Source organism: Trichoderma citrinoviride (genome assembly GCF_003025115.1).
Source record: "Trichoderma citrinoviride strain TUCIM 6016 unplaced genomic scaffold BBK36scaffold_2, whole genome shotgun sequence".
NCBI lineage: Eukaryota > Fungi > Ascomycota > Sordariomycetes > Hypocreales > Hypocreaceae > Trichoderma > Trichoderma citrinoviride.
The window spans coordinates 702,323-729,312 of NW_020194710.1; the positions used below are offsets into that span (position 1 = coordinate 702,323).

Below are 26,990 nucleotides of genomic sequence, written 5' to 3' on the forward strand. Positions count from 1 at the left end.
AAGCAAGACACAGTTTCAGGCCTCGGACATTTCCGGAGAGGGCACTTGCTCTGTCGTCTCGAGTCGTTCGTACGGGTACTTTGTACGAAGCTTGGACTCGTCCCGCATGGAAGACAAACGCCTGTGGTTTTAAGGTGCTGATCCCTCTCATTGCCCAGTGATCACGTTGTGCATGTCAGAGCGAATGACAGCGGTGGGACAGACCGTTTCTCCCTCTCTGCCCGTAAGCGCCGCTGTGCACCCCCATGAAGATGAAACGACAGACAACGAGACTGCAGAGATCGGCGCGATGAGCAAGTTCGGCCCTTGGCCCTTGGCGCTCCTTGGTGCTGGTCTGCCTGCGGGAACCCTCTGCGGTGCATGATGAAGTGAGGCCCGCGAAGACCACTTCTGGAAAAAATGGAAAGGAAGAAAACCTTTCAAGTGCGAGAAGAGGGGCACGAACTGGTTGTGATGCTACAGCTGACAGCTACTACGACCGTTCCGGCCTTGGTGCACGAGTAGTGCTAATCTGAGGCTGCGGATACGAAGGTCTGGTCTGGCTAGGCGCCGGAACCCAGCGGGCAGAGCCAACAGGACGCGGGAAGGGCATGGGAGCTATCCTATCTGCTGCTGCTGCTGCTTCTGGGGAGATGGCAGAGACGACTCCATTCGTGCTTGATCAAGTGATGCTGGCCAGGCTTCACTGCCAAGACTGCCTATGAGCCGAATGGCCGCCTGGGCTTCCCCGCCATCCAAGCCCTAGCCCCCGAATGGATGCCTCATCAGCAGCGGCGAGCATTTGGGCCAGTCGGAGAGGCCAGTCGTGGGATACGCTCCTCCACAAGTACGAAATTCCATGTGCGTGATGCGTTTGCCTCGACGTCGTGCTCCAGGCAGTGAGAGACCGGTGCGGCCTGGCACGTAGCGCCGCGCATCGAGGATTACTAGCACAAATCCATTGACTGACCTGATTTTGCCTGACCTGGCCCTACATACCTACTGTACAGACCTTGCAGGAGATATTACGGTACGACGAGGACGAGGTCGAGGTCGAGGTCGAGGGTGGATGACGACTGTCTGTACCTTCTGGGCTGATGCGATAACTTCTGTCTCACCTCTGTTGGCTACCCAATACCACCTACATACTACCTTCTTACCTTGTCCTTCCATGACTCCTGTACACACTAACATGCCGTTACACCACAAGGCCGCGCTGCAGATGAGATGCCCCCGCGCGCCGTCGACGCCATTCGAAGCCAGCATGCGGCCCGGCTAGCAAGACACCCAAGGCCCTTGTGTGCGCCGGTGAGCACGCTCTGCAGTCTGGCTCTGACCTCTACGATATTAGCTCTGCGGTCTACGAGGACGTCCATGTAGGATGCATGAAGCGGCCCTTTTTTGACTGGGCAACCCAGCTGCTGACTCTGGCATCCCGCGGTTTGGCGCAAGAGAATCCCACAGGACACACCCCCTCGACCCAATCGCTCCTCGCCGTATGCGTTCGATACATGAATAGTGCGGGACAGGCACGTCAAGCTGAAGTTTTCTACGAATGTGTCTGTACGGCGTACCTGAAAGGGGATGAGGCTTTTGGGGGGACATGGCACCGGGACCAGTTGCCACGGGGCACTCTTCCGGAGATGCATGCAGCCGAGACGTGATTCGGGGGGCTCCCAAAGTAGCATCCAAGGCATCGTATTGGTGCAAGTGCAGCAGACAGAGATGCTTCGAGGTTTGTACGCAGTTGATGGTTTATTGGCGACGGGACCTCTGGGACGACGGCACGAGGCGCAAGCACCCGTACGTACGACCTGCATTGGCATTTGGTGCTAATGTAAGGGTAGTTACACAGGTATCGGCATGCTTAACATGGAAGCTGTGCTTCGTTCCAGTATTTGGAAAAGCTCTGACACAGGCAGAGGGAACTCGGTTGGTATGCTTGGGTGGCTGAGATGCATCGCGTCCAGTGTCATTGATCTAAGTGGCATCATATGTGCAGCTTGGCTACCTGTACGTGGTCTCCGTGATGCTCAGACAAGCTGCCACAAATGGCGGCTTCGGAATGTCTTGCTACTAATTAAAGCAGCAGCGCAACTGATAGGGCTTCCGCAGTTAAGGCGTCAACCTGCGGGAACGATGAGATCATCGCTTGCTTATTTTTTCCCTTTATTTTGGTTGTCCTTCTCTTCTCTTGTCCCCTCCAATTCCAGCCCACAGAACAAGGGTTTTGAAAGGAAAGAAGAAGAAAAAATTGCAAAGAGGAGCCCAGACGGAATGGCCCTTGGACCTGACGGAGCCAGCACCACACACAGCCCTTCCGTCGAGTCTCCGGCGGTCTGGTCTGGCCTGGCCTGGCCTGGCCTGGTCTCGTCTGGGGGTGTATCTAACAGTCCATCCAGAAGCTGTCATATCAAGCAAGGGCACAAGAGCCGCTGCGACCTCTGATCCGTATCTCGCCTTTTATTGGACGCTTGCTGCATCTGATTACTTGTACGACCACGCGCGTATCGTTTGACGCATGCGGTGCGAGGCCAGTGATATGGACAAGTACGTATGTACGTACTCGTATCGCGCACCTCACTTTTCATCCGTCAAGCCAAAGGCAGAATGGCGTCACTGGTGGTTGAGCCAAACAGGCACCTGGGCTGTCTCGTCCCCGCTGGAAAGAGTTGCTGCCCTGATGGCGGGCGGGAGAAGCCCTGGAGAGGTCAGATTGAGGTCAGGAACAGGGCCTGGAGGAATGTGCCGGGTGCCAAGAGCAAGGGCGCTAAGGCGCTGCTCGTATTCAATCTCTGGCCGGCAGAAAGCACCACCACTGCTTGTTCACACTACATCCTGGCTTCCCACGACCACGAACGACGAAGCAACGCAGAATACTAATCGAGCGCGACACATGCCTGCACCTGCCGGCCTAGCCTGGTCTGGCCTCTGCAGCCTTGTGAAGCGCATGCTGCTCATCCAGTCAATCCATCACCCATCGGCCCTGTACGAAGATGCATTAGCGAGCCGCAATCCATGCCGCAGAGCGGTCAAGAGCGTCACCTGAGCCGTCCAGATATTACGCCGTCGACCATTGAGTGACCACCAAGCCTGCCGGAATCAGCAACGGCTAGTTCACTTTATTGCAGAGTCACCGAGAATGAGGTTGGTTCCCAATGGGGCGCGGGATACGGTTCTACTTGCGGAAGCCGTGCAGTAGCATCGCGCATGCTGATTCTCGTTGGCAGGAGCATCAAACGACGGGATCCTCTCGGTTTCCCTCTTCCCTCTTCTTCCCCATTGGATCCCTTCCCCTGCAAGCCCACGGCGACTACGAGGGATCATTGTATGCCTACAGACAATCTGGAGGTCTCTAGTGGGTGCATCCTATTGCATGTTCAATGCCTCAGGCCCGTACAACGGAAGCAATGGACAAGCCCAATGCCTCCCAACCGGGCCTGATGTCTCGCCAGCAAACAATGCTCTGACCGTGACCTGCCTCTCTCACTCCGGCTCAGCGAGCATCGTGGGATTTAGTGCAGCGCTTCGGGCGGACGAAGGCCTCAGACACCCATGCACGCCCAACTGCGGGGTCTTCCGTCTATCCTCATAAGAGTCATCGATGGCAAGACAGACGCCTCGAATTTCACCGACTTTTAAAGACCGGCACATCGCGTCATGAGGCCACCGAAGATCGAGGTCCAGCTTCCGCACCAGACTTGGCGGCACGACAGGCCAGAGTACCCGGTCGGACGAGACGCAAGGCTCCGAGAGAGTCGCGCAATTCACCTTTCGAGACAGCGCCTATCGGATGCGGTGTATGGAGTATGGCGAGCGCACGTTTTCCCTCAGGTGCTTCAGTCTGTCTGCCTTTGCTCACCGGAGTCGGGACGTCGAGCCAACCATCGATATCGCCAGCTCAAGCGATAGGGCCCCTACCGTACGAGTGCTGTCATGCACAAATCGACATGGGAGACGGGCCACAAGACACAGGCGGAGGTTGCCTCAAACCGACGGGCTGGGCCACGGGCTGCCGCCGTAGGGTTGCCGTTTCATGCCGCCAATCTAGTACCATGACGTCCTTAACCCTGAAGCCGCCCAATCGGCTGCCGCCTTTTCCTTGTGCCAATGCGCAGCCTTACTAGCCCAACTGGGGATCTGCTTCAGAAGCCACGGCTTGAAGACGACTTGTCGCGCCCAAGCAGATCTGAAGTCTACGGAGCTATGCTTCAGACTCTCTTCTTGAATCATGCCTCGCCAGCCGGGGATCTGTATCAGGGGATGGTCTTCCCCTGGTACCTGGGCTGCTGCGCCGCTATTGCTGTTCTCGTCATTTGAGGCAGCCCATCGGGTACCGCTGCCCTCGACAAAGGCCAGGCTCGACCCCAGAGGAGATATTACCCGAACTGCCAAGCAGCTTTGGCGATGCTATTGGTTCTCAGACCTTACTTGTGACGTAAAGCGACCAGAGCCATCATCTCCGGGTCCGGAGCTCGAGGTTCACCCACGCACCACACTACTGACCGCACCGCACTTACTGTACTTATTTGTACGACACAAAGCGCTGGCTCATCTTAACCCTGCTTAACAACGGACTGTCAGTATCCCATCAGTACCGTTTCTGAACCTCACCTGGGTGGTCATGATCAAGCCACTTTGTCTCTTGTTCTTGCGTCCTTTGAATGCTGAAGAACTGAATTCTCTGTTGTCAGTCACGCCTGACTGGAAGAAACACAACGACGGCGGCCAAAGTACTTCGGTATGCCCCGAAGCAGACAGGAGAAGACCATACACAGTCATGGTGGGCAAAGTAACGACAAAGGTGGGAATCCCAGACGGTTTATTACCTACTCAGAGTCCATTCATTTGAACCTCCAACCCTGTTCATGCCTTTTGCTTGCCCGCCTTGCTTTCTTTTTCAATGGCAAAACTACCCAGTACCTATGCAGCCACGAGGGGGAAAATAAAGGCAAAGACGCACGCCTTCACCTGTTTGTGCGAGAAGAACCTCATCATCTCGCACTCCTTCACAGTTTTCTGGTCCATAATACTACGAAGTACTCTACCCGACTTACAAAATACAAGGGTCTGCCATTTCCAACAGACCCCTCTTATTCCCTTTCGGTCGCTTCCTTTTGCCGTCTTGGCTCTTGAGCTGATCGTATTGGCACAGAGTGCCTAGCGATTTATGATCAAAACATGCTGCCAAGAGGTTACAACTGAAACGACAGCAAATCAACATGTGCTCTCCGCTCTGTCTTGGCCCGGCTGCGTCGGATATATCTCAATTCAGTCTAGGTCGACATAGCCAGGCAACAAGAGAAGCAAGGGAGATTTACCTCCTCATTACTTGGACACCTTGAGAAGCTCATCTGATTTCGCTGAGTCCTTCTCAGCGGCGCCTGTCACCTCAACACAGAAATTCAGTCAGCAGATATCGTTCATTCCATGTCAGGGCTGAAGCGCCCGAAGGCCATGATGCGAATGCGTTATTCGTTCCATTACAATGAATACGTGTCCAGACACGCCTATACATACACACATGAGAGAAGGAACAGGCAAAAAAGAGGCAACAAGAAGCACAGAGAGTGACGCCTCTGCGAGGATACCACTCAACTCCTGCCACCAGAGTGTGACGCAAATGGCCGACCCGGTCGACATTGCAGATGCAATGGATGCCATCCGCCGCCGCAGAGTCCCCCAACTTATTAGTGAATAAGCCCGAATCTCGCTTCTACGGCTACGAGGTACGAGCCACACGAATTTCCCACAAGCTTGGCTTGCCAACAGCTGAGACAAAAGGACCATGGATTCAGCCTCACGTTGGCAAACATACATGAAAGCTAGCGGCGTAATCCTATCCCCTGCCACGTCCGATGCAGAGCATCCGCGCCGTTGCAACACACCTCCCGCATTCATTACTGGATCCCACCCGCCTTCAAAATGCACAAGTACACGCATACTTGCGACCACCGTGGCTTCAGAAATGATGTTCAATTATGCGTCTCCATACCCGAAACTCCGCCAGAGGGTTTATCACTTCGCACGCATTTCAAGTCCCACTGGTGCATATACGGGATACTGACCAGTCGACTTCTTGTATGGACAACGGGTCAAATTGGATACTCTCCTGCTGCTCCTCGCTGCAAACGCTCCGGCCTCCTGGAGGAGACTGTACGCAACCTTACAGCCATGCCGTTGACTCATTGTCCACCACATACTGCCGTTTGCGCAAAGGCCCTTGAGGATGGATAGCTAGCTCAAGCGACTGGCTACTTCGCGCAGAATTGCCTCCGTCGACATTGGACTGGCATATATGTACGCCTGCAAGACCGCATGGCGTCTATCAGCCTACGGCCACTGCTATGTACAAGTCTGTGCTAAGTAGCGGCGAAGCCTCAGCCTGCGGTCCCTGGCGTGGCTGGGTGGTTGCTGAGTGAGCTGGCTGTGCGAGGCGGTTGGATCGCTTGCTCCCTGAAGACGCCTCATCCATTTGGGCGGGATTGATGCGGGGGAGGCTTGAGACTGACCTTGCCGAGGCCCATCACCTGCGTCGGATCGTCTTCAATCATACCTTATCTGCCGATAAGAGCTTGTGTTTGTGTTGCCACGACCCTGGCCGGGTTGCAAGGGTCATTACGCGATTTGGGAGCGTGGAGCTGTGTTGCTGGCGGCACTCGCGGGAACGAAGGGGTGTGGGTTCGGGTCGGTCTCATGCTCTCAGGAGATGCTGTCGTGGCTCACTCTTGGTGGCCTCACTGCACTGATTGTCATCTGCTACGGAGGATTTCGGGTGCGACTCGGCCCCAATTGCACGCGCCGAGACAGTTACACGGCAGAAAGTACGGGTAACAATGCCCTCTGGCAGGTGCTTCTTCGTCCGCGCTGGGGAGAGGAGGGGATCCAGCTGATCTCAAGAACTCGCGCGCCGCTCACTTTGGGCCACCTTGCATCGATCAGGATGTGTTCGTACCATTGCGCAGGCATTCATGTATTCGCCCGATTGACAGGGTCTTTCCGACCATCACAAATGTTCATCGCAACTCATGTCTCCTGAACAACAAACATGCATTTGTACGGGTGTGCCATCTTTCCCTTTGCGTGTTGGTTACACCAAGCTACATATTACCGTCCTGTTCGACATGCGATGTTGCCTGCGCCAGGTCTTGCAGAAAGCAGGTCACGAGTTTCGGCTTTGCAGAGAACAATGCATTAGATCAAGGGCTAGCTGTACTTCCCTTGCAGCATATGCACCCATCGAGCAACTCTTGCAGATGAACCGAGCAAAATTCATGGAGGAAAAGATACATTCCAGGTATCTCCGGCTACTTTTGTCGCTATTGGAAAGAAGCTTGCTAGGGATACGTCCTCAGGCATGTCGGTCTGTCAATCAGGCCGCCGCCCCAGATGAACATTTCATTCGTCGCGGCATATACCCGGTATAAAGGACGGAGCCAGGAGATCGCATAGGAGACCAGGTCTACTTCTGAAGCCAACTAGGGGGTAGTAGGCGCCATATCTGGAATACGTGTAGGTATACATACGAGTACTACATGCCTTGGAGTATCATCGGCCCTCGTTGCGTATGCAGATCTGGATGAATGGAGACACTACTAGCGGGCAGGCTCTCGGGCTCTTATCCGCGGTCTTTTCATCCCCATTTCCGCCCCATCTTCGCAGGCTGACTATCGTTTCTGGCAAGGGTTGTCCCATGGCAACTCCCTGCTTCTTTTGGGTTCTCTCTGGACAAACAAGCCATGGAAGTGGCGAGTATTGGGTGCAGAACCTCAAGAGATAAGGCGAGGTTGACCGCGATCGTCTCGGGGATAGAGAGCTGATCAAAGGCCATACAACCTCTAAATGCGACTTTGTTCTGTATTAGGTGCAGAGCGTGCGCTGCAGACAAGGCATCCGGGACTCTTGGAAAGGCCGTCTTGTTTCCAGTCCCATCACCAGTGACAGAAGTTCCGTCTGGTCGGGTTTCCAGGCGGTTGGTACAACTGGCAATTGTGCCAAGAGGGTGGCCTGTCAGATAAACTCCCTGTCCCCGACAGATGTACGGGAGAAATGATTCCGAGAACAGCTCGGAGAGGATGGGATGCAGCAATGGAAACTTGCGGTACCTGCTATCGCTGCCGTCTCCAACAACCTTCAAGTACGGAGCTCAGGACATACGTTGGACATGTACTCGTGAGTTTGCAGATGCCAGAATGGTGGAGAGATCGAGCAAATATAGCCGAGCCGATTTGCCAGAAAGGGGTGGTATGAATTGTGACGGCGGATGCCATGATGAGGGCATAGTGACGCCTCTGATGTCGGGCAACATAAGGATTCATCGACCAGTCTGACTGACATGCAGCAGATGAGCTGCCGAATGACGAACTGGCTGGGGTTTGAGAGGTGCTAGAGACGCACGAACGGCTGCCACGACAGCAACCACAGGAACCCCATCTTGCCATGAAGTACGGGGCGTTTTATGAAGCAATGTGGGGGACGACGCGCACTTGTCAGGCTCAGCAGGTTGGTGAAGGTGAACTCCTCTGAATCCTACTCGTACCTCGTGCAGATAGTCTATGCTGCCTGCATTGGAGGTTGAATTGTTCCGCCGTCTGGTTTCCAGGGCATCTACCTCTTTGCTGGTCGCCTTCTCCACACCACCCAGCATGAGGACGAGTATCATGCAGCCCAGCCATGCATGGGCTCGCACGCACACCACGCAGTCTCCGCACGCCACTGCCGCGTCGTGTCACCATTGGCAGCCAGTCACGGCCATCCATCTTGGTTTGGGGAGAGCCATTGGCAGGCAACGGACCACATGTGCCTTTTACCTTCTCCTCTTCGGCTCTACTGGCGATCAAGAGAACGCCGCGGGGAAGAAGGGGCAGAGCGGCAAGAAGGGGTGTGATGGAGGGTGTCCCGGCCAGCTGGAGATCAATCTTCTAGAATTTTTCTCTTTCGCAATTGGCGGCTCGGGACGTGTGGGCTTACCCCGAGTTGCGCCCTGGCTGGTGCCCAGTCTCTCACACTACTTAGCCGCCATGCTTGTATTATCTCCTCAAGCATTGCCATCTTTTGATACTCCCAGGAGCACTAGCAAAGAGGAACGGTTCGGAGGATGCGCTACCGTCCAAACTGTGGTCTTGGGTGTCTGGCAAGGATGCTGGCAGGCAGTGGCCAGTGGTCCGTGGGCAACATGCAATATGCAATGGCCAACGGACAATGGACTTGGAGGTATGAGGCATCTGTATGACCGGATGCGTAGGCGTTGTGGACTGAGCTATTTCCCCCCTTTGGGCAGGCCGAGGGGGGCAGATGTGACGATGCTACTATTTTGGCGCCATATTCTGCCTCTACGAGACTTGGAGAACGTCAACCGTCGCCGCCGGCCACCGGTACAATCACGATCCTGGCGCCCCAACCGCGTTTCTGGGCCGCTGCATCTCGATCTTCTGACCAGATAATATGCAGTGAGAGTAAGCAGACGAACGCACCAGATACCTCTGGGTTTGGTCTGTCTGCGGCCTCTCATCCTTCTGTTTGTCCGGCTGCCGAATATGGCAACGTCGTGACGGGCAGCGTTTTGCCGTTGCAGGGCTGAGAGCGGCTACTAAACCTGCTTCAGCTCGACAGCCCGCACACTCATACCAACGACCTTGAGGACACTGGGAAGTTGGAGGGTTTCCCCCCTCGTCATCTCACAAATCATCTTTCCTTATACGTCGGTTTCACTCCGTCGCATCAGCATCGTCGAATGAAAACGAACAGCACTGCTGTCAGCCAGTAGCCAGCGGCCAACCAACGCCCATAAGCCCGCGCGTGTACGGACGCACGGCCGTTTCCGTCACTTGACAGGAGCAGCAGCAGCAGCAGCAGTGTTGCTGGGCATGATGTTACTGGCGCGTCCTCCCCCCTCTTTGCCAGCCGTGGACTGCGTTTGAGTGAGGCTGACCTGCAAGTGGCCGCCTTTTTCTCCTTCAAGAACGCTCCGTGGCTGGCTGGCCTGTTACATGCATAGGAGCTTCTTGGCCCGGGCTGGCCCAGCTTTGGCGGAGCACTCGGTGCAGAGTGCTATGAGTCTGTCTTACAACATTATTCGGGACGAGGAGAGAGCAGAGGGATTGGTCCGGTGAAGTCAGCGCTGGTGGGGACACAAGATGCTCTGATATCTGGAATAACGAGCTGCCATCTACTCCGTATGGCGCCATCAACGCCTTATCACGCGACCCGGGTCTCACGGGGGTCGCACCGCGACCGCGAACCGCTCAGCTGAGCCGCATAACGAAAACCACTCGCCTTTGAGGACAAGGCAATGTTTGAGATGTTGCAGGATTCCAGGCTTTGGCATTGGCAAAGTGCTCCTACCGGTTCCTTGGCCATGATACCTTCCTGGTACCTTGTTTTGTACCCCTGGATGCTGATAGGAGCACACCATTTCTCCTTCAGCTCCCAGCTGCCGCCCAGCAGGGAGACCCTGACCCTGGCGATGTGAGCTGGGAACACGGGACCCTCGTCTCCGGCAATCGCCAGGCAACTTGGTCCAGCCTGACGGGGCACCTTATCCGTAGAAATGGTTACGGCCCGAAGTACCCTTATTCACGCGGTACATCATGTGTACGAACCTGGAAGTACGAAGTACTGAAGACAACTGCCTGATTTATCTGTGACGACAGATGCTGTTTATGGATGAAGACTTTGGTCACGTTTCCTTCTTCCAACGACCAACCAAACGCCAAACGCGAGATCTGGATCAGACCAATTCGCCCCCCTATGCTGAGGAGCAAGACTCTATTTCCCTTTGTTCGGTTTGCATTCGAGCATTACGGAGTCCTATATTCATATTCATGCCGGGCATTAATACTTATACTTGGGCGAACGTACGTTCTGCAGCCTTGCGCCTCTTCTATACTGCTGGCTCAGGCTGCCGGCAGGCAGGCAGGCAGGCAGGCAGGGCTTCGATGGAGGCAGAATGGCTTCCAAAACCACGGGCATCGCAACGGACAAGCTACCTCTGGAAAGGCTTACAATACTCACACTGAGCATCCCAACTTCGCGCAGTCAAGCACCGTCCGTAGCCGTCTACGCAGGCGGATGAGCGAGATACAGCGTACAAGGGGTAGAATGGATCTCTCTCTACTGGCCACTCATACTTGTACGTGACGCGCCTTTGATGCAGTGCAGTGCAGTGCAGCATGCCATTGGCAACCTGCTGATTTCCAAAAGGCAAGTCGTGCCGAACGATGATCACGGCGCAGCAATACGGCGGCTGAACAAGATCGGTCCACGAATGCGGTTGAATGCGTGTGTCCCAAGCTGGCGCCATTCGCCCACGGATGTGCTTTGAGCGTCGATAGTGGCGAACGGGTCGGGCCTCCAGTGCGGTTCTATTGGAATAAGCAGCTGAAAGGTGTCGACGGTGTCTTTCTGCCGCTCGCTCGGGCCGTCTCTTCTTCGCCGAAGGGCCTGTGTCCACCACCATGGTTGTGTTCACAAACAACGACTGGTCACTTTTCACGACCCCTTCGCAATGCTTTGTAGGGTCATGTCTGAGCTAATTCTGCAGCTACTGCCCACTTGCGTGATGCTGAGGCAGTTGATGTCTGTGATTCCACGGTGCTGGGCAACCTCAGCTGGGTATCGACAACCCATATTGGACATCGGAGAGGGGGACTCCTCTGTCTTCTTCGTCGTTTGTTCTTGCCGTGGACGAAGACACGCACATTGCGAGGCGAAACTCCATCCAACATGCCTGCCGGGGTGGACTATTGCTACCCTGCCTGCATATCGAGCGGCAGAAAGGAGCCTTGCTGCAGTGTGATGCTGGGCTCTCAAAGCAGTCCTGTCAACCGTTGCCATATACTAAGCGATGGAGGCATTGGCGAGACATACAGGTATTCAAAGCACGACTCCGCCTGAAGAACCGAGTTAGGCAGATGTAGGGGACTCAGCACTGGAGTGACGCAAACGCTTCCTTGGATGGAGGGAGCAGACTGCCCCCAGGACCATGAGCTGTCGCCTTTTGCCAGCATGCAGGGCGGGTCGATGCACGGGGCCAAGCGATACCGTAACTGAAGCTGGCTATGCATCCCCCCGTTGGCCGGTTTCAGGGTTCGTCGGCTGAGTTGCCCGCTGCCAACGGGCACATGCCGCTGCGCGCAAGGCGTCATGCACGCGGCGAGACGAGTGGAAGGGGTTCACCGAAGAAGACATGGCGGGTCCATGGCGGCCTCTTGTACTCATACGAGGAGCAACGCTGATCCCTGGTGCCCACAAGGCATCTCGTCGCGACCTCGTCCGCTTGCTGGCGGGCCACCTGAGCTATCGGACACTATTCTATCCTGCCGCCGAAAGGTGAAAAGCGGTCGAACCGTCCATCAGGTGCCCAGCGCAATGGCGGCGTGAACGGATTGCCTCGCACGCTGACTGCATGTGCATGCGTTGGCCATCCGATGCAGACGAGAGCTGACGTGCCGATGCTCACGCGTATGTCCCCAGCGAGCAGTCAGTTGTCTGCGATGATAGGCGGGCAAACTTATGTATATGCTCTTGGACGATGCGATGTTGGAGTCGTTCTTTCGGTGCTGCCTGCCTGCGCCGCTCCTCCAGGAAGAGAGATGTTGACTGCTGAGGTGAGCGGCGACAGCGATCGACGGCGTGATCGCTTGCTCTGCATGCGATGGACCACTGTCTGCTTCGTAACGAGCGAATTCTTGCGCAGGAGGACGAAAAGGAAGCGGGCTCGGGGCGCTGAGGCAGCACCGCTGGGCACAAGGAGCAGCGCTCGCGTATGAGCTATCGCACGCATGAGAGCGCTTGTCTGAGCTCGCCGCCTGCTTGGACGGACTGCACAAGATGGTCGGGTTGCAAAGAGCCCGTGCATGGACGCATCGCGGCTGCACGCGGCGATTGCAACGCACACGCTGTCATGTCAGGACATACAAGGACGGAGTGCAGAGTGCAGAGCGCAGAGTGCAGGGTACAGAGGGTGTGTTACCCTGATGTTTGCAGATTCTGCCAAGCGAGTCCGGTGTCGCCCAGTCGATCGGAGCTGGCTCCGTGGCGACTGCTGGTTTTCTCTGGCGTTGGCTTCACAACTCTGTGCGACTTGCGTGGCCGCTGTCTTGCCGTATTCAAGTACGCAAGTACGGAATATGACTCCTCGTAATAGCTGGACCTCGTCTCGTCCCGTCCCGTGTGCCACCAAGGGACCAGGTTGACGGCCGGCCCACTCTGCGAGACCCTGAGTCAACTATCACCTCTCTCGCTGACTTGCGTGAACAGGTACGGGACTTCATTACGAACTCCGCCGTACTCTGCTGGTGGACTTTCGGACAGAGGAAGGATCCGGCTTCCTGGTTGGATCACGATTGAGTGGCCCAAGGCTGGCTTGGAGCATACATAACTGACCGAAAGGAGAGACATTTCACTGGTCTGGGATGATGGAACCGGGCAGACCCTCCTCGGCAGTGGTGGTGAATATGCAGGGCGAGCTCTCTCATTGGGGCTGCGGCAGCTTCGGCAGCCTCGCAATCCTGATCCCGGCGTGGATGGGCAGGCGTTCCATTATCGAAGGTTGGTTATTCCTCCCCTCACCCCCCTGGTCGCTGATTATTTTCTTTCTTTTTTTCTATTTACCGTTTTTCATTTCATTCCTTTTTCTTTTTTTTGTCCCCTAATTCCAACAGGTTGGGACACGGAATCCCTGCTGATCCCATGGCTGGCAACTTTGACCACCCCTTGGCTCCAATTCGGCCTCCTTTCCAGCCCAGCTAACAGGGGTGGTGCTGCTACTGGTATTATGGTGGGCTCTCCAAGTACATAGCCAACGGCACGAGCTACAAGTACGACCAAATACTTGGTACTCTACATGACACCCTCGAGACGGGGGAGGCGTGTGCATTGGAAAAGACGACTATTGCTTCATGCGCGCGCTGCGCTGCTCGTGTAGGCAGAAGTACTGCTACCTCGACCGGAGCAGTAACGGGCGTACGAAGTACGAAATACCTTGTTTGAGAGAAGGGTGCTGCCGCGTCCCTCCCACCCTTAGGGATTTTTGTGGACGCTCCCAAGGGGGCCGGGAGCGAAAATCTGGGGAAATGGCATGCCGCCCATGCCCTCCATGTCCAGTGCCTGTGGTGCTCTCGTGGTGCTCTTTTGCTGGGCCCCCCCGGCAAGCAGGGTGCTTTGTGCCTGGTGCCTGGCCGGCGTCTCCCGCCTGCTTGTCCGAGAGTGATAGCAAAGGCAGCACGCTGAAGACGAGACGACGTCGAGTTGAGTAAGCCGCCAAAGCAAAGCACGCAGTGCGAGTAAGCTTTAGCATAGCCCGGCCGGGCCGTCAGCGGCGTTCGCGGCACGGCACCAGGAACCACAATCTTGATTGTAGATCTATTTCACGAACAAACCACAACGGGCAAGGCTTTGCATTGCCTGAACACGGCCAGCGCAAGAACTAGGCTCAAGCGAGCCTAGCCGTCTGCTGCCCTTGGTCCCGGGCTGCTGGCTAAGAAAAGGGCGGTGGATATGGCCTTGGTGATAGGTCACAGCAAGGCTGGAGATGCTCACATATCACGCCGCCCAGTTGCATCAGCCAAGACGCTGCCATCATATCAGGCAGAGAGAGGATCAGCTGTAAAAATAGAAGCAGCATGGGGAGGAGCAGAGTCCATGGGGCACTATGGCCTTGTACTCATGAGGTAAAAGCCGTGCTTCTGATGCTTCGTTAGCCCCCTTCTGAACGTAGGTTCCCATGCCGATCGGTGTCTTGAGCACTTTATACGGAGGATTTCCGTAGGTTTAGACAGCCTTTCTGCCTTGTTGTTCCTTGCTAGTCTGCTCATGATCCCTGGGAGCGGCATCCGGAAGGCTGACGTGTCGTTGCAAGGCTGATGATGGCTGCGGCGCTACTGCACGAGCATGAGACCGGGGAGCATGTTGCTTTTTCGAGAGCATGAATGATACAAATACCGTGCTGTTTTGTTTTGTTGGTACATGAGTAATCCTCTGCTGCTCATTATTCCTGGTAATGGTGTTTTTTGTTTTCGGACTCATCGGGGTCCCTCCTGATTCTCCATAGATGCCTGCAACTTGCCAACGCATGAGGAGGGATTCGTCCTGCCAGATTAATTACCGGCAAGGGGGGGTGCATTTTTATGCTGGTGAACAAGGGGGGAGTGGAGGATCGTATGTGTATACTATAAACGTAGAAAAAAGAGGCAAGGACGAAAACAGGCTGAGCCGAGCCGAGCTGAGCTGACAATTCTCATTTCCATCTTTTTCGGTCTTTGTTGAATTTGTTTCTGTGTTTTGGCTGGACTGACTCGGAGAAGGGCCAGCTGGGGGGGAGGATGTGAGTCAGGAGGGGGGGTTTTGGGAAGCGGACGGGGCTGAAGACTGATTGATGATGCCTCTGCTGCTGCTGCTGATTATGATGATGTTGATTACGATGCTGCTGCTGCGGCGATGCTTGTGCATGGGTGTTTGAAGCAGAATGTCGAGGTGATGGAAGATGGATTGCATGTGGACAGAGAATATAAGAGTTGACGGAGGATGAGTGATGATGTTTGTTTTGTTCTTTTTTTCTGGGCGGTGAGAATATGGATGCCAATCTATTTCGTTTCTGGCTGAATTTGGGCTGCCATTTCTGTTGTAGGAAAGGGATTCATACGTTTTGTTCATTCATTCATTCACAAAGAGGTACTTGAGGCAACAGTATATGTGAAATCTAACCCTGATAGAGATGGACCGACGGTACGTAGACAAATGATCATCTCGGGGCTCCAGTGTATAGATACAGGCGATGCAAAAGGTCAATCCAATGAATATGATTTCCAACGTTTGGTGTAGAAGAATAGCTTCAAGCAGGCATTTTATTTTACACGCACCCCCTTATCTTCTAGAACGCCAATAAAACCTGGAAGTTGTGTATAAGTTATAAGCAACAACACCTTAAAAGGTACATACGCCAGATGAATTACTTTCCACGCCCACCGTCGGCCGCTGCAGGGAAACGAGTCATGGCGGGAAAGAAAATATCGAACGATTTTTTTGATCGATTTGGAAACGTTTTTGATTCGAATATGCGAACTGATTGACGCAGAATGGGGCTGGCTGGTTGTCAGATGTTTTTGGCTTCCGGGTATGTATCAATGCAATTGGGGGTTGCTTTTTTCTTTTTTTCTAGGGGATAATTTAGCTGGGCTTGCTGTACCTTGGCATGGTTCCGGCTGCCTTGGCAGATTTAAGAAGGAAAAAAAAAAAAAAAATTGAAAAGAAAGAAGAGAAAGAAACAACTTGGAAAAAGGGGTAAATCGGCTCTTCCGAAGAGAGAAGAATATCCTGGAGGGGAGTTTCAAGAGTTTCGTAGTCAAGAATTGGGCTTCCTAGTGAAATTAGGTGGCAAAAAGCTGCCACACCCCAAGTACAGAAAAAGGAAGGGCAAAAAGAGAAAAAGACAAACGCTGGACGAACGGGGAATCGAACCCCGGACCTTTCCCAGGTAATTTGCATGATGCTAAGGGAAAATTATACCACTAAACCATCCGCCCATGTCGTGCGTTGCTGTCGACTGCGGACAAGAAGCTCATGAAGCCATCGCCAAAATTCAACTTGGTGCAGAGTATTATCGTGCGACTGCTGATGAGAAAGGGATATCACAACATACATACTTCAAAGGAACAGAACATAGAGAGCGCCGTGTACACCAGATTTCATCATCGTATAGTCATTGTATTCATCAACAAGCCTCATCTAGCCAGCGGCTGTTTGGCTTTAATCTCCTTGATCGTCTCCCTGGTTCTCGCATTGTCCTCAAAGCTGGCGTGTATCAGATCAATGACCTCGTCGACGGTAAAGTACAAGCTGAGCTCGCTCTCGCACCACAAAAACTTGACTTCGTTGAGGTTGCTCTGCAGCACCTCGCCGAGGTACTTGAGACGCAGCCAGCTCGGCGCATACTGAGCCGTCGTTGGCAATTCATCCGGCACCGGGGCCGTGCCGGCGAGTTTGCTGGGGAGGAATAGATCATCCAGCTCGGTTGCCGAAGCGATGAGCTGGGCAATGCTGTATGCTTCATCTTGTCCAATCGACGGCATCTCCAGCACGTCTGATATCAGCCGTGACGCGAGCGAGTCCGCAAGAGACCCGACAGCCTGAGACCAGACAGATCTCCTCAGGATGGGATCCCATGTCGCGGCCACGCTCCGGATACGTGCTGTTCCGGCTTCTATGGACGACTCCTTATCGTCTTGCTGTGCCAGGCTCTGTGACCCTCCGAGGAGGTCTTGTAGAATTGTCTTTTGAAGACTCATTTCGTTGGAATAGCTGCGGTTGGCAAAACTTTTGAGCGTCCGGACATCATTGTCGATACGGAGCATGCTTCGCGCACGGGGTGTCAGGTCTTCCCGTTGCTTCCAAGCCATGGAAAAGTCGGACAGCTTCTCGGACAGATACATGGCGTCGTTATATAGGAACCTGAAGGTCATGTCAGTATCACGGTTGAGCTTGCGGTGTGGGAATCATCGTGCTGCCAAACTTACATGTTGCCTCCAGCGTCAGACGAGTAGTAGTGAGGCGAGATGGCTCGGAACAGAGCCAAGACAAAGGTAGGCAAGCTGAAGAGGCCAGGTGCCGTCGCTGCTAACAGACTGTACTCGTTCCCGTCCTTTGTCAACGCGGCTCCGTCTTCCAGGATCGAGAATATCAGTTCGAGCACAGGCTCGGGCATCGACGAAATGCTGTAAGTCTCTTTGAAAACCAACTCCCTCGTCTCTTCCTTGGCCTTGCCCGACTTCGCTTTGGCTGCCGGAGCTACTGGCGCAGGGGCCTGAGCGGGTGCAGGCTCTGCTTGGGCCTCTTCTTCGGGACCGTCGCCGTCATCGCCCCAACCCCATGCATCAGCTCCATCGTCCTCATCCGGGGCGTCGGCAGGTTCGTTAGCCTCTGGCTTCGTTTCCTCCGGTTTCTCGTCTGCATCCTTGGCCGCATCATCGTTGTCATCCCACCCCCAAGCATCTGCAGCGCCGTCGTCGTCTTCAACGTGATTGTCCTCGTGTCCTTCCACCTGCGACGCTTGCTCTTGGTCATCCCCTGCCTTTTCATCGTCCCATGCCTCTCCCCAGTCGTCTCCCCAGTCGTTTGAGTCTGCAACAGCTCCGGCCCCAGTTCTCGATAGTTCTTTGCCCTCGGCTATGGAAACCATCTGCCTCTCAATCTTTTCGACACGTTTCGATTCCCCAATCCCACCGGCAAGCTTGACTCGGACGCTATCGAGTGCCGTCTCTCTGCTTTTTTCAAGCCATATTGTAGGCGCCTTGGTGGCCCAGTCCTGGATCTGCTCGAGGCCAGGGAATCCGTTATGCTGCAAAGTGTCGCAAAACCCCTTCATCTTGGACACCAGAGCTTGGAATGTATCCAAGTCCTTGAGTCCCGAAGGAACGGCAGGGTTGAGCCACCCCTTGGTAAGCTTGGATATAATGTCGCCCATCATGACATCAGCCAGTGGCCGCAATAGATCGGCTGGCAGCTTCTGAGCGACAAAAGTCAGAATCTGTTCGAGATCTGATAGCAAGGATTCGGCCGAGCCGTCAGAGGACCCCGCAAGCTCCAGCACATCTCCCTCCACCCTGATGCCGGGTATGTTTGATCTTGTAGCATCCATGCGCGGCGACACTACTGCTGCATCCAGGTTGTGCCACAGCTGCTCCATTCTCTCATCAACCTCCTTGTAAGCTTTCAGCCCAATCACGGCATCGCTCAGGTTCATTTTCTCATCTTATCAGAATCAGCAAGCGTCGTAAAGAAGTGCAAACATTTACGTCCACAAACCTTGTCGCGAATTGTAGATGGCAACCTTTCCCGACTCTGTGTCGACTTGCACCAGAGTCTTCCACACGTGGTTGAAGACTTGGTGTATATCGGACTTTAACTCAAAGGCCCTCAAGTCCAAGAGCTTCATTACCCGGGTGGTTTTGCTGATGCCCACATCGTCAAGAGCTTTCCATGATCCTTTTCGAGGTCAGCCTCAGTCAGCAATAAACGGCACGAATGGGGAATACGCACGCTCCAGCAGCTGCAGAGAGTCGACAACACGCCTTTCTCTGCTTGCCTGCTCGACTTGGACGAGGAGCTGGTTGACTTGCTGGATCCGCCTCAAGACACCATGAATCTGCTGGCTGTACTGGACCTCTCGATTAAGAAACTCGGCCTTCTCTTCTGCATCCAGGACCGCTTCTCCGGTCACCTCAGGTTCCTCGGACTGACGGATGATGTCATTGGCGATGGTCTTGGATCGGATGATGTCCTCCTGCAGAACCTTTGCGTTTCTCATCCACGAGCTGATATCGTCCTTGGTCTCTTCGTTTATGGTGTGTATCTCGGCCTAGATTAGGCAGGTTCAGTCAGAACACGTTGCAATGCCAGCGACGCCTGCAGTGACGATTCATGTACCTCGATATCCGCCTTGGCCTTGCTCAGGGCCTCAATTGTCGGGTTCAGATCAGTCTCCGAGACCGACTGCAGCGCGGTAGCATCTTCAGGGAAGCTCCCTTCCAATGCAAACGACAGGATGGCGTTGCTGAGCTGTTGCGACTCGGCTGCGGTCGCCATCTTGGTGGTTCTCGATGACGTTTGCTAGCTGTCGTTTCGGTGGCGCGCAAGCAATCTCTTGCCTGGGTGTGAGGAAAGGTCAGGGCAAGGCGTGGGAAATGGCATCAACGGCGCACAAGAAACTCGCTCGCATCGCAGGACAGGGAACATGTAAGTTGGGGTTGAGGCGCGTCGATTTGCGCAAATCGGACGGTAATATGTCTGGGCTTTGCTTGGATGGTGTTTGCTGGCATTTGAGCTCGCTTTCACAAGCAAAGGTACGTATCGATTGCAGCTCTCACTGCAGCTGGCATGTGTTGCGCCACACGTGCTGAGGCTTATGTACCATACAACATAAGGTAACTCGTAATGGCGATTGAAACCCCTCATGATGTGGCGCAGCTTCATCCCACCTCGCGCTGCGAAGGACTGCTAAACCCACTGAAGTGAAGCCACCAAGGTGCACACTGGACGAGTACCTACGGATCAACTGCCTGCTTCTTTCGTCCATCCTGCCCCACCACCTTTTGACGACTTGGAACAAACACTTCGGCGGTACGTACTTTGATATTGTTCCCCTGCTGGAGATCCTTCGCCCGACTTCCTCTGCGACTAGCCAGGGCGCGACAGCCGGCAAAGGTACAATAGGTATTTAAACCCCAGGTCAGTGCTCGAGCCCCTCCATAAGCAATCGCTGCCCCTCTCGGACAAGCAGACGCAGGGTCTTCCTCTCGTCCCTTTGCCGTCTTCTCTTGGCTGACCAGCGGGGTAGACTGAGCGCAAACACCAACCCTTCAAAAGACGCTGTTGAGAGCGTTCAGTCTTGGCCAGAGAGAGAGCAGCTTGCTCTGTGTCTCCGTACTCGGCCGTTGTGTTTGGTGAGTTGCTCCGCCTTGTGTCTCTCTGGAGCCTCTGGAGCCTACACAGCCTGTTGAGTCTGTCTCCTGTATTCCCTCCATCCCCTCTGTCTCCTCCACCACATCTACCCCCCTGTACGTCCCTTGTCAGAGTCCAGAAGCAGAAATCACATTCGACTTCTGCAGGACACAGCCAGGCAGGAGATACTGGTCGATGCTCTCAGCCAGGCTTACAAGCAAGATCCTGCCGCTCCTTGTCGCGGTCCTCAGCGCTGGCTTGTACGTCCTGTCCATCAGCAATCATGGCCCGACTTCTGTCTACGCCTTGTTGGAAAGCTGCCTGCTGAGGTTGGTTCTTTTCATAGCCACCCACTCTCTCAGCGGTCCATGCGGACAAAACAACCGCTTGCTTACACCTCCTCTTCGAAACATTACCCCATGTGGCTTTGATCTGCTTCCTCACAAGGCATCAATATGGATGTCAGTGACTGGGGCTCGGCCTGGCTTGTGCCACGTATTCTTGCGCATTGATTTCTCTGTCTAGTCTCGCTGCTCTGCCGAAATCGTTCAGTTGCCTTGCTTGTTTCTTTCTTTGGTATACAGACTAACTCTGATATAGGTCTGGCTGGAAGGGGCGTCTTTACCCGCAAGACTTCAATATGCCTTCTCAAAAGCTAAAGCCCAGCTTCCGCAAGGTGCAAACCTTCAAGACCGATTATGCGCCCTGCACAATCACCCAATATGTCTCCGAAAGGAGTGGCATGCAGGTGGTAGTTGCTGACCGCAAGGGACCAAAGATCAATGGCTACTTCACCCTAGCTACTGAAATCTTTGACGATTCCGGAGCCCCCCATACGCTCGAGCATCTGGTTTTCATGGGCTCCAAATCTTACCGGTGGAAAGGTCTTTTGGACAAGCTGTCGTCCCGCGCATACTCCGGTACGAATGCCTGGACTGCCACCGATCATACAGCTTATACTCTTGAGACGGCGGGCTGGGAGGGTTTTGCCCAGATCCTTCCCGTCTACCTGGAGCATGTGATTCTTCCTACGATTACCGATGAGGCCGTTGTCACCGAGGTCTGGCACATTGATGGCGAGGGCAATGATGCAGGCGTCGTGTACTCGGAGATGCAGGGTACAGAGAACCGCAGCGCCGAACGCATGGACCTAACGGCTCGCCGACTCTTCTACCCGGAAAACGTCGGGTTCCGGTACGAAACGGGTGGCAAGACGGAAGCGCTGCGAGTCCTCACCCCTGAACGCATTCGCCAATTCCATCGGGACATGTACCAGCCGCGCAACTTGTGTGTTGTCATTGTCGGCGAGGCGGATCATGAGAATCTTCTGGAAATCCTGGATTCGTTTGAAGAGAGCATCAAGGACGATATCCCTTCTCTCGACACTCCTTTCAAGAGGCCTTGGGTAGACTCGGCCCAGCCGCCTCTGCTTCAAGAGACCATTGTCACGACGGAAGAATTTCCGGAGGAAGACGAATCCGTGGGTGAAATTCTCATTGGATTTTTCGGCCCTCACTGCAGCGACGTTCTTGCTACATCGGCTCTCAACATCCTTCTGACCTATCTTTGTGGATCGTCTGTTTCCGTGTTGGAGAATACCCTTGTGGAACGGGAGGAGCTTGCCAGCTCTGTTTCGTACTGGTGGGAGTCCAGACCGAACTCGCTCATTTGGCTGCAGCCTACCGGCGTGGCGACTGAAAAGCTGGAATTTGTGGAGAAGCGTCTTTTCGAAGTCCTCAAGGATGTCGTGTCAAAGCCCCTGGATATGGATTACATGAGAGAATGCATCCGAAGAGAGAAGCGGCAGGTCAAGTATCATGCCGAGACGTCGGAGTCTTTCTACGCTACCAACATCATAACCGACTACCTGTTCGGCAAGCGTGATGGCTCAACGCTCAGGGAACTGGAAACCTTGGCGGAGTACGAGGTCCTTGAGAAGTGGTCGGATGAGGAGTGGCGAGAGTTTATGCGTAACTGGATGGCTGATGCCCACCACATCTCCGTCTTGGGTAAACCGTCTCTGGAGCTCGCTCTCAAGTTGAAGAAGGACCATGAAGCTCGCATCGCCGAGCGCAAGGAGAAACTTGGGCCAGAGGGGCTGAAGAAGCTAGCGCAAAAGCTCGAGGAGGCCAAGAAGAAGAACGATGCGCCCATCCCACCGGATGTTATCGATCGCTGGGCGGTTCCTGGCACAGAGTCGATTCACTTCATCGAATCCGATACTGCTCGCTCCGGTAATGCCAAGTCTGTTGGTCTGGGCGCCGGGCGTGCCCAGAAGCTCATCAATGCCGCCTCTGATGGCAAGCGGCCTCTTTTCATACAATTCGAAGACGTCCCCACAAACTTTGTCCACATCACCCTGCATGTTGGCACGTCTCAGGTTCCCGTCCACTTGAAGCCCCTCTTGTCAATCTTCAGCGACAACTTCTTCAACACGCACATCGTGCGAGATGGACAGCAGATCAACTTTGAGCAGGTCGTCATGGAGCTCGAGAGAGACAGCGTCGGCTACGATATTGGAAGTTCCCGCCAGCTTGGTGACGGCGAAGGGTACATGATTCAATTCCAGGCGGAGCCAGACAAGTATGATGCAGCCGTGAACTGGCTTCGTACTATGATGTTCGACTCCGTCTTTGACCCCATCCGAATCAAGGCCGCTGTTATGAAAGCCCTGGCCGACATCCCCGAATCGAAGCGCGATGGGCGCAGCATGTCCACTGAAGTTGACACCGCCGTACACCTGGAACGCTCTTCCCTTTCGGTTGCTCGGCGAGTTCTCGTCAAGGCAGTGTACTTGAAGCGTCTCAAGAAGCTCCTCAAGAAGAATCCGGACCAGGTCGTGCAATGGTTCCAAGATATCCGCAACTCCCTCTTCACCTTTGAGAATGTAAGAGTCCTCGTCACGGCCAACTTGGAAAAGCTCCCCAACCCCATCGCTACCTGGGATCCGCTCTCCACGGCACTCAAGTCGCAAAACGGGCCCATGGCGCCTATCCCCAAGCCATCCAGTCTTCTGAACGCCGAAGGAAAGGCACCCGGCTCCGTCGGTGCCACCATCATCCCAATGACGGCTCTCGACAGCTCCTTCTCCGTGAGCACCGCCGCTGGTCTCTATTCGTTTTCTGATCCCATGCTGCCCGCCATCATGGTGGCCATCGGATACCTCGAGACTGTGGAGGGACCTCTGTGGAATGCCGTTCGGGGCGCCGGCTACGCCTACGGAACCTTCTTCTCGCGCAACATCGAGAGCGGCGTCATCTCCTACAAGGTGTACCGCTCCCCAGACGCCTCCAAGGCAATCATCGCCTCGCGGGACGCCATCCAGAAAATCGCCAACGCGGAGGTGCCCATCGACAAGCACCTCCTCGAGGGCACCATCAGCCAGATTGTGGTCTCGTTCGCAGACGAACAGTCCACCATGCCCAGCGCCGCGCAGCAGAACTTTGTCCAGAGCGTCTTCAAGGAGCTGCCCAAGGACTGGAGCAAGGTGATTCTGAAGCGCGTGCGAGAGGTCACCGAGGACGAGATCCGACAGGCGCTCAAGGACTACATCATGCCTTGCTTCGAGCCGGGGAAGAGCAATGTGGTGATTACGTGCGCTAAGACTATGCAGGAGGTATGCATCCCCTTACTTCCAACCCTTTTTCATTCTGCAATTCTCGTGTGACGTGCTGACATTTCCCTTGTAGGGCATGGAGACTGCGTTCAAGGGGGTGGGCTACAAGGTCCAGACCCATGAACTGAGCCACTTCCACGATGACTACGGTCTGGATGCCGGCGATGATGACGAGGAAGAAGATGAAGACGAAGATGACGAGGATGAGGACGAGGATGAATATGACGATGAAGAGGGAAGCGAAGAGGACGAGGATGATGACGACGAGGACTAGGTGGACACAATGTTCCAGCTCGGTCACCCATAGGTAGTGTAGTAAGGAGACACGTAAGGTTTATATAGAGAGTAACATAGGCAACTAAACCATGTTGCGATATGGTAAGAATCACATTTGCACGTAAAGGAATCTAATCGTTTCACAATTCATGTCTTATTCACTCTAAAGTTTGTTTCGTTGAAGAACAAGAACTGCGCTCTTTCTTTATCCTTGTACATCATCTTCACAACTCGTCGCGCCCACTGGCCTTGACGACGCCCTCCTGCTCCTTGTCCTTCTCGCTGGTAACAGCCTGCTCGCCCTTCCAATCGAGGGCCTTGAGGCGCTCCGAAAGATGAGGGTGCGAGAAGTGGTAGCTCGCGTACATCCAGTCGGCGTCCATGGAGCTGAGGTTCTGCACGTGCAGCTTGATGAGCGACGTGGCCAGCTCGGCGCGCATGCCCAGGCTGTTGGCGAAGGCGTCGGCCTGGAACTCGAAGGTGCGGGAGACGATGTGCAGGAGGAACTGGATGACGGTGTCCATGGGAGACAGGGCGTCGGAGAAGAGGAGGAAGCCGATGATGATGGGGCGCTCGTTGTGGAAGCCGAACGAGGAGTACAGGGAGCGGTTGTTGATGAAGACGGAGAAGAGGCTGAAGATGTAGAGCAGGTGGGCCTGAGCAGTGGTGAGGTCAGTGGCAGTTGTTCAGCGGACATTTTACGGAGAGGGAAGTGGGAAAGCGAAATCGTACCTGAGAGATGCCAAAGAGGCTGGTAGTGTGACCCAGTTTCCAGTGGCCGAGCTCGTGAGCCAGGATAGCAAGGACCTCCTCCGGCTCAGACTTTTCCAAGAGGGTATCGTAGATGACAATGTGCTTCTTCCAGGGGAGGCCGTAGAAGAAGGCGTTGGAGTGAGCGCTGCGCTTGCTACCATCAATGACATACAGCTCGTGCAGGGGGAACTTGAAGCGGGCCGCCAGCTCGTTGACCTTGGTCTTGAGCTCGCCGTCCTCGAGGGGGGAGAGCTTGTTGAAGAGGGGCTGGATGAAGGTGGGGTAGAGGGTAGTCATGAGAAGCTGGATGCCGGCAGTGAAGACCCATGTGTAGAAGACGAACTGCGAGCCCGTCTTCTGGATGATCTTGAGGAAGCCGGCGAGGATCGGGGGCATGAGGACGGCCGTGAGCAGGTTGGTCTTGACCATGTCGGAGACGAAGAGGCCGGGCGTCTGCTTGTTGAAGCCAAACTTTTCTTCCAGGACAAAGGTGCTGTAGATGCGGGTGGGCAGGCTGAGCCCCTGCTGGATGAGCATGAAGGCGAAGACGAAGGCGATGGAGTGCGAGATCTCGCCCGTGAAGCGCGCGGGCGCGTACTTGAGCAGCAGGTCGCCGGTCCAGGACCAGAGCTTGGGCATGACGTCGAGCTGGATGAAGGCGAAGTTGGCAACCTGGCCCCAGAGGCCGCTGACGACGGAGAACTGGGCCTTGGCGCGGCCGTAGGCTTGCGACTTGTCAAACGTCTCCTGGGAGACTTCCTTGGCGAGGACGGCGGGCGGCTTGGGCGACTGGAGGACACGGTACTGGCGGAAGGTGAGGACGGACTCGAAGAGGAACTGGCCCACGGAGAAGCCCAGGATGAGGCGCTTCCATGGGAACAGCGGGCGGTCGAGGAACTGCGACAGGCGCTGCGGGGGAGGAGATGCATGATTAGCTTCAGGCTGTACAGTAGAGATGGATGGCAGCTCAGGGAATCTTTGGTGTTGCTTATATCGGAAGGGGAGATGGGAAATAGTAGATGGACGCAGCTGCGAGATGCTCAACCAATGCCAATGGCATCATCGTAGCAGCTTACCTGTAGGAAGTCCATGATGGCTGTATTCTGATGCCTTCAGGACATCAACAGCTCAATCGGACCGTTACTGAGTGTAGAGGCTGAAGATGGATGAAGAATCAGCCTTCTCCAATGAATGTAGTAGTAATACTACTACCAGAGTGGGAGGCCAGGGTGTCAGCTAAAGGCAAGGCACCGCGTTGCTGAGCTAATAATGCATTCCCCAGAGCGGCTCGGAAGGCTCCCCGGTAATAATGCCCTGGAAAAGGTACATACATATGTAGATAGTAGGTACCTTACCCAAGCTTCCAAGTTCTTGCCACCAGAGGCCTGCTGCAAAAAAGTACCTCGAATGACGATTCTGACTCGTCAAAAAAGGTGTTTTCTTACTGCAAGATCAGGTCGATATCATTTACAGCATAGTCGGCGTGTCAGCGCCTGTTGGACGTCACTGCAGCGGTTGCTTTAAGGCCGTCCCAAGGTTGGCGTCTGCGCTACGAGATGAGGCACCGCCCTCTGTTACGTGCCCCGATAAGGTACCTTGAAATGTGCCGGCGAGGTACTGCCTCGTACCCCTCCCTGCTGCTGCTTCTGCCCTCTCCCCCACCGCAGCAGCAGCCGGTACCTGCGCAGTACATACCTCAATTACGACTCTCCATGCTAGGCGTTTTCGAGTTGTTAGGGCAATGTGTTTGGGTCGAGAGACAGAAACCCTCTCCTACTACTAGGTATGTAGGTCTCTTTTCTTACTAAGTCGTGGTCCACAAGGTGTCCAAGCATGACTATCACGACAAGTAATACTTAGACGGCTGGAGCACGCGACGGGGCAACGGCCGTGTCCTCACTCCTAGCAACGGCCCAGCCCCGAGGTCCAG

General features: G+C 54.7%; 6 protein-coding genes and 1 non-coding gene across 7 annotated transcripts; 2 read left to right on the forward strand and 5 right to left on the reverse strand.

Annotated features, from left to right (window-relative positions):
* Positions 1-4,026: 4,026 nt before the first annotated feature.
* BBK36DRAFT_150122 (hypothetical protein) lies at positions 4,027-4,761 on the reverse strand (the record flags this gene model as incomplete). The annotated part of the gene is made up of 2 exons (XM_024897574.1): positions 4,027-4,389; positions 4,594-4,761. The coding sequence occupies 2 exons, from the start codon at positions 4,759-4,761 to the stop codon at positions 4,027-4,029; spliced, it is 531 nt and encodes a 176-aa protein (XP_024752779.1).
* A 3,863-nt stretch (positions 4,762-8,624) lies between these two features.
* Positions 8,625-9,559, forward strand: BBK36DRAFT_16857 (hypothetical protein; the record flags this gene model as incomplete). Its single annotated transcript, XM_024897804.1, has 2 exons — positions 8,625-9,192; positions 9,327-9,559. 2 exons carry the CDS (start codon positions 8,625-8,627, stop codon positions 9,557-9,559), a joined length of 801 nt encoding a protein of 266 aa, XP_024752780.1.
* Positions 9,560-10,746: 1,187 nt separating this feature from the next.
* BBK36DRAFT_16858 (hypothetical protein) lies at positions 10,747-11,437 on the reverse strand (the record flags this gene model as incomplete). Its single annotated transcript, XM_024897806.1, has 3 exons — positions 10,747-10,788; positions 10,840-10,969; positions 11,070-11,437. The coding sequence occupies 3 exons, from the start codon at positions 11,435-11,437 to the stop codon at positions 10,747-10,749; spliced, it is 540 nt and encodes a 179-aa protein (XP_024752781.1).
* Positions 11,438-16,416: 4,979 nt separating this feature from the next.
* On the reverse strand, positions 16,417-16,502 carry BBK36DRAFT_t38. The gene has a single exon. It is a non-coding gene; the product is annotated as a tRNA-Ala (tRNA).
* Positions 16,503-16,686: 184 nt separating this feature from the next.
* Positions 16,687-19,560, reverse strand: BBK36DRAFT_1187199 (hypothetical protein; the record flags this gene model as incomplete). Its single annotated transcript, XM_024896527.1, has 5 exons — positions 16,687-17,427; positions 17,493-18,684; positions 18,781-18,960; positions 19,015-19,333; positions 19,402-19,560. 5 exons carry the CDS (start codon positions 19,558-19,560, stop codon positions 16,701-16,703), a joined length of 2,577 nt encoding a protein of 858 aa, XP_024752782.1. The 3' UTR covers positions 16,687-16,700.
* A 1,495-nt stretch (positions 19,561-21,055) lies between these two features.
* Positions 21,056-24,305, forward strand: BBK36DRAFT_1111356 (hypothetical protein; the record flags this gene model as incomplete). Its single annotated transcript, XM_024889698.1, has 2 exons — positions 21,056-24,031; positions 24,105-24,305. 2 exons carry the CDS (start codon positions 21,056-21,058, stop codon positions 24,303-24,305), a joined length of 3,177 nt encoding a protein of 1,058 aa, XP_024752783.1.
* Positions 24,306-24,531: 226 nt separating this feature from the next.
* Positions 24,532-26,244, reverse strand: BBK36DRAFT_1132878 (metallopeptidase; the record flags this gene model as incomplete). Its single annotated transcript, XM_024892046.1, has 3 exons — positions 26,137-26,244; positions 25,040-25,969; positions 24,532-24,963 (listed from the first exon to the last, which is right to left on the reverse strand). Exons 1-3 carry the CDS (start codon positions 26,149-26,151, stop codon positions 24,532-24,534), a joined length of 1,377 nt encoding a protein of 458 aa, XP_024752784.1. The 5' UTR covers positions 26,152-26,244.
* Positions 26,245-26,990: the final 746 nt, after the last annotated feature.